The 13,011-nt window shown below is 39.6% G+C and overlaps 1 protein-coding gene across 1 annotated transcript in view; it reads left to right on the top strand.

The window, feature by feature from the left end:
• Positions 1 to 13,011, top strand: part of LOC146132246 (myosin light chain kinase, smooth muscle-like) — a 101,718-nt gene that overhangs the window by 62,600 nt on the left and 26,107 nt on the right. Inside the window, exons 23-34 of the mRNA XM_083397396.1 lie at positions 45 to 101; positions 242 to 361; positions 774 to 971; positions 1,584 to 1,710; positions 2,083 to 2,211; positions 2,591 to 2,738; positions 4,778 to 4,860; positions 5,759 to 5,889; positions 7,125 to 7,336; positions 7,905 to 8,207; positions 8,825 to 8,948; positions 9,516 to 9,650. Coding sequence (XP_083253522.1) covers positions 45 to 101; positions 242 to 361; positions 774 to 971; positions 1,584 to 1,710; positions 2,083 to 2,211; positions 2,591 to 2,738; positions 4,778 to 4,860; positions 5,759 to 5,889; positions 7,125 to 7,336; positions 7,905 to 8,207; positions 8,825 to 8,948; positions 9,516 to 9,650 — 1,767 coding nt within the window. The remainder of the gene's footprint in view (positions 1 to 44; positions 102 to 241; positions 362 to 773; positions 972 to 1,583; positions 1,711 to 2,082; positions 2,212 to 2,590; positions 2,739 to 4,777; positions 4,861 to 5,758; positions 5,890 to 7,124; positions 7,337 to 7,904; positions 8,208 to 8,824; positions 8,949 to 9,515; positions 9,651 to 13,011) is intronic.

Below are 13,011 nucleotides of genomic sequence, written 5' to 3'. Positions count from 1 at the left end.
CACTTTCGAGTATGACAGATGTTTATGCGTATTTCTCATTTTAGTTCCACCGAAGCAGACTCGACGCTCGGCTACCCAGGAAACTCCAAAATCTCCGAAATGTAAGTAAATCACACGTTTTGTAAACATAATCTACTAGCCCACTTTTTCTATTTTTAAGTGCAATCAAAATCCTAACGTCAATAATTAGCGTTTGTATTGAGATCTTGTCTTATTGACTTACCGCTTTTTATTGCTGCAGATGAAGCAAAATCTTCGCCGAAAACCGACTTCAACGTCAAACCTTCGTTCGTGGACGGCCTTAATGACGTCACAGTTGCAGATGGAAGCACCAACTTTAAGTTGAGCTGCACGGTTGAAGGTAAAGCATAATAATATTATATGTCATATTGATTTTGTGGTTTTGGTTCCTCCTAAATAATAGAATCTCTCAAAAAAGGTTAAAAAAGGATAGATCCTCGTTTTTCAGATTTTTTTGTCGTTTTTAAGGTATTTTTGCTATTTAAGTGGTTTTAGAATACCCGTATAAACTTGTTGTTTTATTAACCCCAATGGTAACATTCTAATTCCACATTAGCAATGGTTGTCTCTATAATTGGAAAAAAATAGCCGAGGTTGACCAACGACCTCATAGGTGGGGTTTTGGGTGTAAAAGCAAATCAACGTACAACGAAAGGCAACGTTCCAGGAGTTTTTCAATCGAACTTATATATTTAACGTTTGTAACTGTAAAAGGTTTTGCACAATTATTAACTAGAGATCTTCGCTTTCAGGCAACCCTTTGCCGGACGCCAAGTGGTTCTTCGAAGGCGAGCAAATGGAGGCAAACGACGACTTTAAGATGGTATCCAAGGGCAACGAGAGGCTCCTAGTGTTCACCGAGGTCTTCCCGGAGGATTCTGGGAGCTACTCGTGTGTGATCAACAATCGGGCAGGCGAGGAAACATCATCGTGCAAAGTTACAGTCGAAGGTTAACGCCGCGTTGGTTTTTCTATGTTCGATCGCATACAATTGACACTATTTCGTCACAGAAGCATTAACGTTTTTTAAGAGAAAGAACTTGATTTGAACCTGTTTAAAACGATAAATGGTTTATTTAACTTGGTAAAACTAAAAGAGGGGAAGACAAATTCATAGAATACTTAACACAGTTTTTTTTAGAGACTTAGTTAGTAATACAAAACATTAAATATAATATTTATGCTAATTTTATATGTTAAAATTGCTTAAGGCTTAACTAAAAGTTTATTTAAATGTTATCAGATTGGTCTCTAAAAAATGTGTTCAGCATTTCTTACGAAGTTAAAGTATTTACCTTTTAAATCAGACAAACTAGATATCATAGTACTTGTTTGCTAATTAAATGAATTACCGCAAAATGGGGCTAAGTTTAATTCTAATCTAATTTGTGAATTGTTTGTGTGCTCTAATACTAATTCAAATTTAAATTGTTTTTTTTTTTAAATATGTTTACTTTTTTTAATATGTTACTTTGTCTAACGGCAGTTTTAGTCTCTCGGAAGTAAAATTAAGAAAAGGTATTGAATTTAACAAAAAGCAAACGTTTATTTTCGCCTTAAAGAAATCGACGGTGAGGCGCCAACGTTCCTGGTGAAACCGAAGCAGGTTAGCGTGAACGGCGGAGAACGAGCTGTGTTCAGCTGCCGCGTGGACGGCGACCCAACTCCAGACGTGGAATGGCAATTCTAGTAAGAAATACTGAGTTTATACGTGCTGTTTAGAGGGTGAATAGTTCCCCCCGGCTAATATAAAAAACATCATTTCACAGAGAGCTTGGTTTAATCGCTTTCTCTTCAATTAAACGTTGGTTTGCCTCGACTGGTGTTGGACGTTTTACAGTTTTATTTTTATTTTTTCTGAATTTGCCGTACACTTACAACTTAGGCTGTGTGTGTATACTGTATATATTGTTTATATCAAAATGGTATTATGTTAGCTGCCCCTGATATAATTTAAATATGGATAACACACCATTGATGGTTAGAATGTATCAAAAGCATTTAATGGTATTGTTCGGTTTTTGAATAGGTCGCTATTATATTTTTCTTTTCCTTTATCAGCAATCGACCAATCACGGACTCGGATCGCATTCGAATCGTCAAACCCGACCAATCAAACAACTACACGCACTCGCTGGAAATTCCCGTCGTGTCGCCACAAGATGCGGGAAGATACTCGGCCAGTTGCAGGTAAACTAACAACCCAAATATCAAAGTTTAAGTAATTTCTTATCTCCAGCTGTTGGGGCCGCGCAATAAATTTAGGAGTCGAGAGTAGGCGTACAATGTACTTCGATTTTCACATCTATATAAATTGTCGCACAATAAATATAGAAGCCCATACAGCAGTAGTTGAGTTTGGATATCGTTTTGAATCATCAACGGGTTCAAGATGTTGCATCTTTTAACCTAAAAAATTCATAATTTTTTTTTCTTTAGGTGTTCAGGAAAGTGCTGTTTTAACCTAGCCACAACGCGAATTGCAATTTATAAATTAAAACGTTCAATTCCAGCATATCAGGGGTTTGCCATGATTTGTTGAAAATGTTTCTCCATCTTTCGTTCACAGCAACCTTCTCGGTGCCGTGGTTTGCACAGTTTCTCTGATCGTCAGCGACGCCAAGCGGCAAGAATCGCGCACCGACTTTCGAGACGTTCTAAAAAAGAAATCGACGCCGGGCAAAGTGACGTCACCAAAGGCCACGTCTGACGAACAGGTAACTAAAAGTCACCCTGACCAATTTCACCGTTTTTGGAAAGTACAACAATAGTAAATTAACTTTCTTTGAAGTGCCTACAGTAGATTATACCCTGCTCAATAATGTTTTAACTTCTGTATCTTGTATACAGATTTATGTTCAACTCATCTTTGTAAATAGCTGTATTTGTCTAATTCTTAATAGATGAATCAGGTGGCTCTAAAGCAGTGATTCCCAAACTTTTTTTCTCGCGAACCATTTTGAGCATTTGTACAGTGTTGATGTACCACCTAAGTTACACCTTACCAGAATATCTCAAACTTTAACTCAGTGGTTCTTAACCTTTTTTCAGCCGCGCCCCCCTTTGGTAATTTTCTCATGCCTTGCGCCCCACTAATATTTCGACATTTTGCAATTAAATATCACTGAGAAAACAGGAAAATAGTGAAGGAAGGGATTGTTGGTCGCGCGAAGCGCGAAAAATTTTGAGTTTTAGTTGGTCGAATTGGCTAAACTGCAACCGAAGAGGCGTTTCGCATTGGGCACGCAACAAATTGCGCGAGCTCGACACATTGATTTTATCGAGCTGATTTTGACAAACGTGTTGCGAGGGCATTTACTCCACAGTTGTAAGAGTTATTATGTCGAGCTCAAAAAATGTCAAGCGCAAATATTAAACATTGCGTTATCGTGTTTCAAAAGATGTAACGACACACAATACAACGGCAATATTGCAAAAACAATATAGTTTCGCGCAAAAAAAGTTCGACTCCCCCTGTTGCTATAGCCTGTTATCATATATAAAATATGGATGAAAAATAGTCCGAAAGGGCGATAGCTTTTATCGTTTATCTATAAGTTAATTTAATAGGACGGTGATACCATGGATTTTCTAAAAGGGAACTATAAGATTCGCGCGCAGCGCGAAAATTTTTGCAGTTTTAATGTTAAAGTTGGCAAAAAACAGAGTTTGTATGTAGGAATTATGCCTAACCCAAACGAAACCATTAAAATCACTGCAAAAATTAAAAATATATAAAGTCGAGCTCGCGCCCCCCTTAGAATTCCTTGGCGCAACCACTGCTCTAAAGACATTGTATTGAATTGTCGACAAGCTTATGCACAACCGTGTTTCATCAATACAATTTGTCTTTATATAGTACCACCTGTTTCATCCATGTTCAACTCTGTAATTGTTCGGCGGCATACCGATAGTTTTGTTCATTATAAAGTACTGTATAAAGGTTTCAGTATCATTGCTTGGTTACCTTTAATATCAGCATAGTAGGATATCTCACTGAAGAAGAAAAAAACTTAAACACTTTGCTGCTTTAGCAAGAAATACTCATGCAGGCGTGGGCTGCTCCAGTCGATCTAAATACGGAAGTGTTTATATAGCGGTGGCATAATTCATCCGGGTTATACTAGCGTTGGTATGAGAGTGAGTTGGGCGGAAACGAATCTAGCGCGTGTAACTCACGACCGCCTTACCATTTACTGCTGCGTTCAGCGCCAAAGGCAAAGTTGCGGTTTCAACAGTGCTGAGACGTAAAGTTGCTTTCTCTTTGCAAAAATGTCTCGCTGATGTCTGGCAGTTAGTGTGTGACAAAGAAATGATAAGTGTATGAATCGAAGTCGGTAGCATTGTAGCTTTGCCATGGCGTTCCTTAGGGGCGTCTTTCCATTTTACGACCAGGGTTTAAGCGCCTTATTACGGCCATTTGTGCTAGCTTATGGCTGCTGGAGAATGATTTGGGCCAGGCTGCGAGGAAATGCCGATAATCCTCAACCGGTAAAGAAATGCAAATTTTTACTTTATTTTTTTTATTGTAATACTGAAAAAACGACCGAGGCGCGTGTTATCCTTTATTTAACTTTCTCAGTCTTGCTTTAAACTAGCTTAAGTCAACACCTTATGGTGGTAACGCAAAAAACGCTCGTTTGTATTTACATGAAATATGCATTTTTATGATTTCTTAAAAGACATCTGGCCTAAAAGTGTGTTTAAACTGCGAGAAAACCATTTTTAATGATAGTATATCTTTCTGCGATTTCAGATGGATTTCAGATCGGTTTTGAGGCGATCGTCGGCTGACAAAGATCTCGGCAAGCCTGGCTCCAGCAGTTCTGAAGATGCGGGGTAAGTGTAGGCTTGACCGGTTTCGATAAACTATATGCTTTTTGTACAACCACCCTTGATTGCTGCATTACACTGCGTGTACCAAGTTGGCTGCGCAGTCGTGTACAGATTAAAGCAGCAGTCTCTCGCCTATTAAGAGCAGACTGGCACACACGCGTCATAGGCCAATCGCCGGAAGCGCGCTAGAAATAGTTATAGGTCGCTATTAATAATCTTTTTAAAGCTTAGACTAGTCAACACCAGGAGAACGTCATTTCACAGTCATAAAGCCTTTTAGAAAGTGTTTTATTTTCTTGTGTAAAGCCACAATTGTAGTTTCAATTCAACACCATTTTTAAATAGGCGATACCGTACTTACTAACAGTACATCTAGCGCAATATGTACTCACAACATGCAGGTAAAAAAATGTTGAAAAGCAAAGGAGTTTTATAAAGGTTTACCCGTCGAACTTGGAATCAAATGCATATATAAACCTCAAGGAAAACGCAGATAAACTACGAGTGCCTGAACAAGGGAATACTTTACGCCAAACGTCTGAAGGTTGATTAGTGCAATGTGAGGCAAACTTTGCCTTATATCTGCGACGTGACATATTCAACATGTCATTCCAAAGTTGAAATTATTGTAATCCCACACACCAATTAAATAATGGATAATGTTTGTTAGGTTATTTAGGAAACGCAAAAGGGAATTTTCGCATCAGTTAAATACACCACTTCCCTTTATTGTCCTACGTAGACAGTAACCCATTATCTTCAGCGGTTATAAAGTTCCCAGTTATACCGCTAAATTGGCGGAAAGGCAACATTTTACCGAGGCAAACAAACTTCAATTAAATATACAATAAGGCAGGTACGAAATAACACAAGACAATTAACCTAACGAAAAATAATTTAGTGAGGACCCATCGATGATCTACAAGGAGGCTCTTACCACATTCGTGAAGACCAAGGCTCTAACAGAGGACGAACGCAAGTTGAGGAGAGCCGAGCAGCAGGATTTCCGTTCAACCCTTGTCAGGAAAGTTGGTGAGTACTTGTCACCATAGTGTTTAAAAAGTTTGGCCGCCATTTTTGGTCTAATTCACAAGCTGTCAATGAATGTCTATTTATATGGTCAATTGGCCCAAGGGTACGTCAAAATATCCATTTTTGGGTTTGATGAGCTGAAACCTTCTAATGGGCTTAACCAACCTGGGCAGGCGCAAAGGCCGTACTAAAATGTTTAATGTGAAATACTTATTGTCCGGGATTAAACTACGCAGGGATTACTGGTTGCAGGGGTTTGCCCTAAACGTTATCGTAAATCAAGCTCGTGCAAGTCGTCAACATTCAAATAAAAAAAAATGAAAAAGCACATAATAAAACGTTTTTATGATATTACCGACTTCCGTTTTGATGTTTCTTGCAGTATTTTAGGCGTGTCTTGCTCTCGCTACAATTCTGATTAGGCCAATTAATTTCGGTAATAGGCTGTTGAAAGGCAGCTGGTACATTTTTCCATACTTTGTTTAGAGGTACATGTGAGTTGACTTGCCACTAGGTGGATAATACCACTGCTGTGACAACTAATGCAAGTCGAATTTAAATTGCGAAGCGATGGGACCCCTTAAGACTAAGTAATCCGTCGAATTAAAAAGATTTCTAAGAACAAAGTCGCATAAGAGTTGAATCATTAATTATTGAAGACCGCGGCGGCAAAATGGATCAATTTTATTACCCGTGTTGCGTTCGCCGGGCGCATTACGACTTTCCAATAAGTCATTTTGCGGTAAAGGGGTATTCGCGTTCCTCAAGCAAAGACTAACCTGTCATCGATTTGGTACTAAACCGCCAGTTTGGGTCCAAGTTTCGTGCGAATTATTCGGTTACGTAAGCCCTAACCATGTGGTAATAGTTTAAACATTTCCGACACGTAACATATGACATTAAAAATTGCTATAGAACCTATATTCATTCATGAAAGGGTAATCAGGTGGTAGTATATAAAGAAAAATTGATTGAATTCTCGACAAGCTTTCGCACAACCGTGCTTCATCAGGTCAAAGTGTAAATGAAAACATTGAAATGCACAAAGTAGAAACGCAAGCGCGAGTAACTTTTTTATATTCATTTGTATAAGGTTAAGCATTGTTAGGGGCGAAAAGGTGCATTCTTAAACCTTATAAGCTTGCTCCCTTCGACGTTTCACGTTCCGGCGGTCGTCAGTTCGAACCCCGTCGCCGCCCGCCCCTCACCATGCACCCTTCCCCTCGTGTACATAGCTAAAGATGTTGCAGAGACGAAGCACGATTCCTCGCGGAGGCACGGACCGGAACAGAAGGACTTCCGCGACGAGGCATTGAAGACTAAGGTCCAGACGAAGGCCCTCGGACAGGACGACTACCGGAGTATGCACGGCGAACAAAAGGACTTCCGCGGTGAGACCATTAAGTCAAAGGTGGTGACCAAGAGCTACAACGAAGACGTGGTCAAGGTGAGTAACTTTTTTACATTACTTTTTATATAGCGGCCGATAAACTTGAAAAGGTGATTTTTTAATACTGGTTCGTTACAGATTGCTGTCATTATACATAAGGCATCGGCACTCTTACTATAATCGGGTGTGGTATGAATGTTGATTCGATAACTGATTCGGACAATGCTGTCGATTAGTCGCCACGTTTTGGAATCCAATTATGTTTTTTTAAATAGTAATAAACTACCTACAAAAAATATCCAAAGCTATGCAGCTAACTTAAGTTGTTTAACACCTTGGTCGATACTATTTTTTACCCTTATTTTGCTACTTGTCTTATAAACGGAAGAACTCTGTTAATGGACACGGAGGTGAAGTTTGTAAAGTACAAAAAGCACAATCCCTGAGTGATTTGCAAACTGCCGAAAAACATATACGTGTAAATGCTCATTGCTCAAATACGAGCGTTTTCTTGTTTTCCGTTTTAACTGTGACAGGTCACAGATGTATAAGCTCTAGATCCGCGCCCTACGCAAACCCTACGTCCTTACCATTTTACAAGCCTTTTTTCCGAATTATCTCGCAGACGAAACGCGCGGAGCAGGTGGACTTCCGCAACGTTCTCTCTCCGACGAAGCGCGAGGGAGGAGCTGCGGAAGAGGAGAAAACAAAGAGCGGCCACCAGGATGTCAGCATCTCTGAGCTCCCAAAGGCCAGGTGGAAGAAAGACGCTACTCTTGACAACAACACGATCGCCACCAAGAGATCCCGATCGCGCGTCGTCGTTCCCGAGAGGAAGGTCCACCAAAACGGAGAAGAGGATCATCCGGAAGATGAGGAGCCCGCCTGGAGCAAGCCGGAGTTCCAAAAGCCACTGCAGGATGTTGAGGTGAAGGATGGGAGAAGAAGTGGTTCGGGTCTATTGAGATAGGAATTCATAGGTTGGCACTGTATAAAGACAAATTGCATTGGATTCCGACTAGCTTTCGCACATTCGTGCTTCATCATCAGGTTTCATCAGGTAGAACAAAAAAAAGGTATTTCTACTTTGGCCTGATAGCACGGTTGTGCGGACTTGTCGAGAATCCAATACAATTTGTTTTTATATAGTTCCACCGGATTCCTTTATTTAGAATTAGACAGATACGACCATATACACAAAGATTTATAAGAATATTTTCTTTAACCGTTTCCGCAGCTGTTTAAATGTACAGCAATAAAGCAGAAAAATATTTTGCCTAATGTTTGTGGGATAGGTTTCTTAGATCCCCTTAACTACACGTTCGAGGGTATTTCGGACGCCGTTAGTTGACGTAACCAATTGTGCTCGATCCAAATCGGCAACGAAAAGAGCTTGAAATTGGTACCTACACTACACACGCTACACCTTTCTATAAAGTGGACCTCTGAACACGAAATGTTGCTTTGAATCATCCAACTAACCGGAAGTAAAATAAGGCCCGATGCCAAATTTGTTTATAAAAACACTGCGTTTTACATTTCCAGATAAAAGACGGACAACCGTTCGAACTTGTGTGTCACGTGACTGGTGAACCCCGACCAGAGGTCACTTGGTATTTGGAGGACGAAGAAATTAAAGCGGAAGCCGACATCATTATCACACATAAAGGTTAGAAACGTCAGCAAGAAACCAATTAGGAGCGACAGTTTTTGCTTTAAGTGGTCGAGGAAAAAGGACTCGAAACTTGGTATTTAAGCGCAAAACTCGATGTTTTTTAAAAAAAAGGTTATTTTATCAATTAAAACTTTACCATAAACCCCACAGAAAGAACTCTTGCAGTAATCACGGCCTTGATGTTTAGCAAATATTAACCCCAACAAGTCCAACATTGATTTTAGTTAATAAAACGAAGCACAACTTTCGAGCCTAGATTTTCGCTCTTCGTGCGAATTTACGATATAAATTAATTTGATTGTGAATAATTAAGTGGAATTCTGCTTAAAATTCTAGTGAAAATGCGTTTTTTTTTTAAGTTTCGGTAATTCTAACTCAAGTCTAATTTGAGACCAACTAAAAAGATCTAATAATTCCACTAATTCCAATCCTAATTAATTTGGAAAAAACTGAAATGCTCTAATTTCAATTCTAATCCAATTTTAAAAAGCAAAAATAAATTTAGTTGTCCAATGCTTCCGATCCTAGCTTTTCACCTCCCCGTGCGTGGTTTATGTATAGGAGACGAATGCCGCCTGGACATTGCCGAGAGCTTCCCTGAAGATCAAGGAAGGTACAGCTGTCAGGCTCGGAACGAACACGGACTGGCCGAGTGCGCCTGTTACGTCACAGTTACGTCACCGGAGGCCATCGGCGGTGAGTCGGCGTGAGCCTTTGGGTCGTTGGCCACGCCGTGCGGAGCTGCAGCCGCGAACTGAAAAAATCCCCGCGTCGCGTTACGGCCCCACCGCACCCCGACACTATCACCCACCCACGAACCCCCGAAAATGGCGCCTGCCGTAGCAAAAACAAGCGAACAGATACTGGCTCTAGTTCACTATTCTCTCTTTTATTTTACGAAAGAAGGACCAGTTATATATATATTTGAGGTTAAACTCGCGACCGGATTTTTTTCGTTTAACTTTCCATGAAAACAGCCTGGAAAAAATATTGTTGTTTGCTATCAGCTACCAAAGGGGAATCTGCTGCTTTACGTATGATTTTTAAACGGCTGTCATGTTGAGAGGCTAAATTTTATCAGATTTCAAATGATATTTTGCAAACATTTTTTTCAATCCCGCCCAACCTTAAAATTGGACAAATTGCACCCTCTAATGCTTGCTGCGAATCCCGCTCTGTCTTGTCATCATTCCTGCAAATTGCTTGTTTATTTTCTTTACTACTATTTACCCACCCACGACACCCTCGCCTTATTCATATATAAGTTATATATATATAATATATAGTACTTTTCACGACGCAGCAAATGAACGAACTAATTGCGCCCCTCGACGATTGCAATTAACTGTAAGTACGTGCCTTATCATGCATACCCTGCTTTTATACGGTATTCCGACCACTTTTGCAAACGCATATATAGCGCCCCGATAAGTTTCGAAAGGGTATTTTTTGCCGCGACTGTTTTGTACATACAAGTGTACTGAGGGTCACAAATTCGCACACGCGCTACTACTACCACTCATTCCGTGTAAATGGTTGCCTGACGTTTTCGCGTTTCGTCTCTCCATCTTTTTTAGCCAGTGGCGTAAATCTGTGCGAATCTATATAGGTCACCTAAATTGCTTAAAATTGAGAATGTTTGATTTGGCTAAAGTTAACAAGAGGACCTAGTTCTATGTGATCTATGCCACTGGCTAATTCCCGATTCCGACTGGCAAAACGGAATTGCTATCTATTGACGCATTTTGTGCTGCTTCAACATGGTGGTGACGCAAACAATAAAGGGCTATGATGTTATAATGCATCGCATTGTGTCTTAAGCGGTTGCACTTTTGTGTTTGAGGCGACAGCTTAGATCAGTCAGGTGATAGAGCAACTAACTAGATGCCGGTTTTTAATACTTAGGCTACGGCGGGCGCCCCAACAGCAGCTCCAAACGGCGTCGCCAATTTGTTCAGAAACGACTGAACAAAAATGCGTTAAATTGGCTAATGATATGTTTGGTTGCTTAAACGTTACCTGACGAAAGCTGTTTTGGTGCCCGCTGTGTTCTACGTATGCGACCAAGTAAAAAGTCAGCGCGTTGATCTCAAAGGACAAGAAACCAAAGAGTTTTGAAATTTACTAGTTGTAATAATATCTAAAATAAATACAATCCATTGGACTATTCGCTTCGATTCCACAAAATTCAAGTAACTCAATTACAACACTTAGGGCAACTTTGACAAATCACAACTAAATGCTACTATATGTTTATTTTAATGTGATTTTCCCACAATAATTGTTATTTTACAACCAAAAACAGTTGTGTTAGATTATATTAGTATATAAACAGCAGAGTAGTTTAGAGGAGTGTACAAAAATTATAAACCAGCAACGCAAACACTTCGTTGCACAGTAAAAAACTGGATCAAGTGGTTAGCTTTGTCGATGACAATCTGCGAGAAATTACCAAACAATCAAACATCAACTGATAAAGTTCGGTATAGGCTGTAAAAAACTTTTTCAAAGTGGAATCAAGTCAAATGTTGAACTTCAGTTCCTGGGTTCGTATAACATGTGCAGTTTTCGTTAGGGAAAATACAACAACAATTATAATAATTTAATTGAAAGGAGATTGACCATCGCCTAAAAAAGGCAATATAGATAGTTTTGTTTTTTAAATAAATCCTCAATTCACTTTTTACGGGCTAAGATTGGGTTTTTAACTAGGACTTAAGACTTTAATGACACCAGCGATAACTGATTCGCGTTGGCAAAAGTTTTTTTTGAGCTTTAACGATAAAGGCTGTGATTTTGCAACGAGATCACGAATGTAATTACTCTTGTGACGCGGATTAATGCCAAGTTGTGTCGACAAGATATATCTGCACGAGTTTATTAGTTTGCCTAAATTAAAATCAGAGATGGTTTATAGAAAGATCGTTGTGTGGAGGGAATATTCAAGGTTCTTTAAGACTGATTTGTACGTGTTCATCAAGTTTGTGGTTCCTCTGAAGAACACCTGGAGATCGCCTATAACGGTTCATGTATTTTTTCAAATGGAGATGCTGTCAATAGTAAAGTTTGAATTAGAAGAAACTAATCATTGCGCGTGTGTTAATGGGATTGTTGTTAATCGTACATCTTTTTCTCCTTCATTCAAATCGACAGGAGACCGTGTTTGACATCAACGAACGCATCGATTTTGCGAATTCCCGCAATCGTCTACAAGAGGCCTAAACTAAAGCGACGGCTTGCCTTGTTAAGAATGCTCAAAAATCATACTGCGAACTTTTCTCAGTTCCAATTTATGCGATCGATTTTCTTGTGAATCGGACAGTTGGAAACATTTGCAGTAAATATACTCAGGTCTAATCAAATCAACTTTTCAAGATTTTGTAACGTTTAGCCGCAACGTGTACGTTATCTGCGAGCGGTTGTGCAAAAGTAGAGAACCTGAATAAAATATCAATTGTACGAAAAGGACAACATAGTTCACGTACATGTCAGTATTGCCAACATTCAAGAAAATCAGGCTTGTGACCTCTTAATACTTTTTCATAAGCTTCCAATATACTTGGCTAACGATTGAACGTAAGCGAGTGTTTTTAACCTGGCGTAATACTATTTCACGATAAAAGTTTTAGTATAAAAATAACTCTTGTCAGGGAATGGTTTTACAACTTTAAACACTCTCATTATTATTTATTGGTTAAGAATTGTACCATCTCATAACAAATGATTATTTATTGGTTAAGAATTGTACCATCTCATAACAAATGCATTGCTCGCATGGAAATTCTTGAAGGGTCGACTGGTTTCGGCAAGTTGTCCCCTAGGCACGAAGTTTTCTATTGATGCGTTTTGTTCCGCTGGTAAGCACGAATTTCAAAGACTCAAGAAAAAATTGTGCCCTTTCCAGTCATGTAAAGTAAATCATAACCCTCAAGTCAAGCATTTTTACGAGGCCGAAGATTTTTCTTCCACCGTTGCTGGGTCTCCGCGGCGTATCCATTATTTAGGTCGCCGAGTCACCCACTGGGGAATAACCGATAATTGGTTGACAACGAGACCG

The sequence above is a fragment of the Ascidiella aspersa genome, chromosome 9 (assembly GCF_963924565.1).
Source record: "Ascidiella aspersa chromosome 9, kaAscAspe10.2, whole genome shotgun sequence".
NCBI lineage: Eukaryota > Metazoa > Chordata > Ascidiacea > Phlebobranchia > Ascidiidae > Ascidiella > Ascidiella aspersa.
This window is presented reverse-complemented; position numbering and strand designations above follow the sequence as displayed.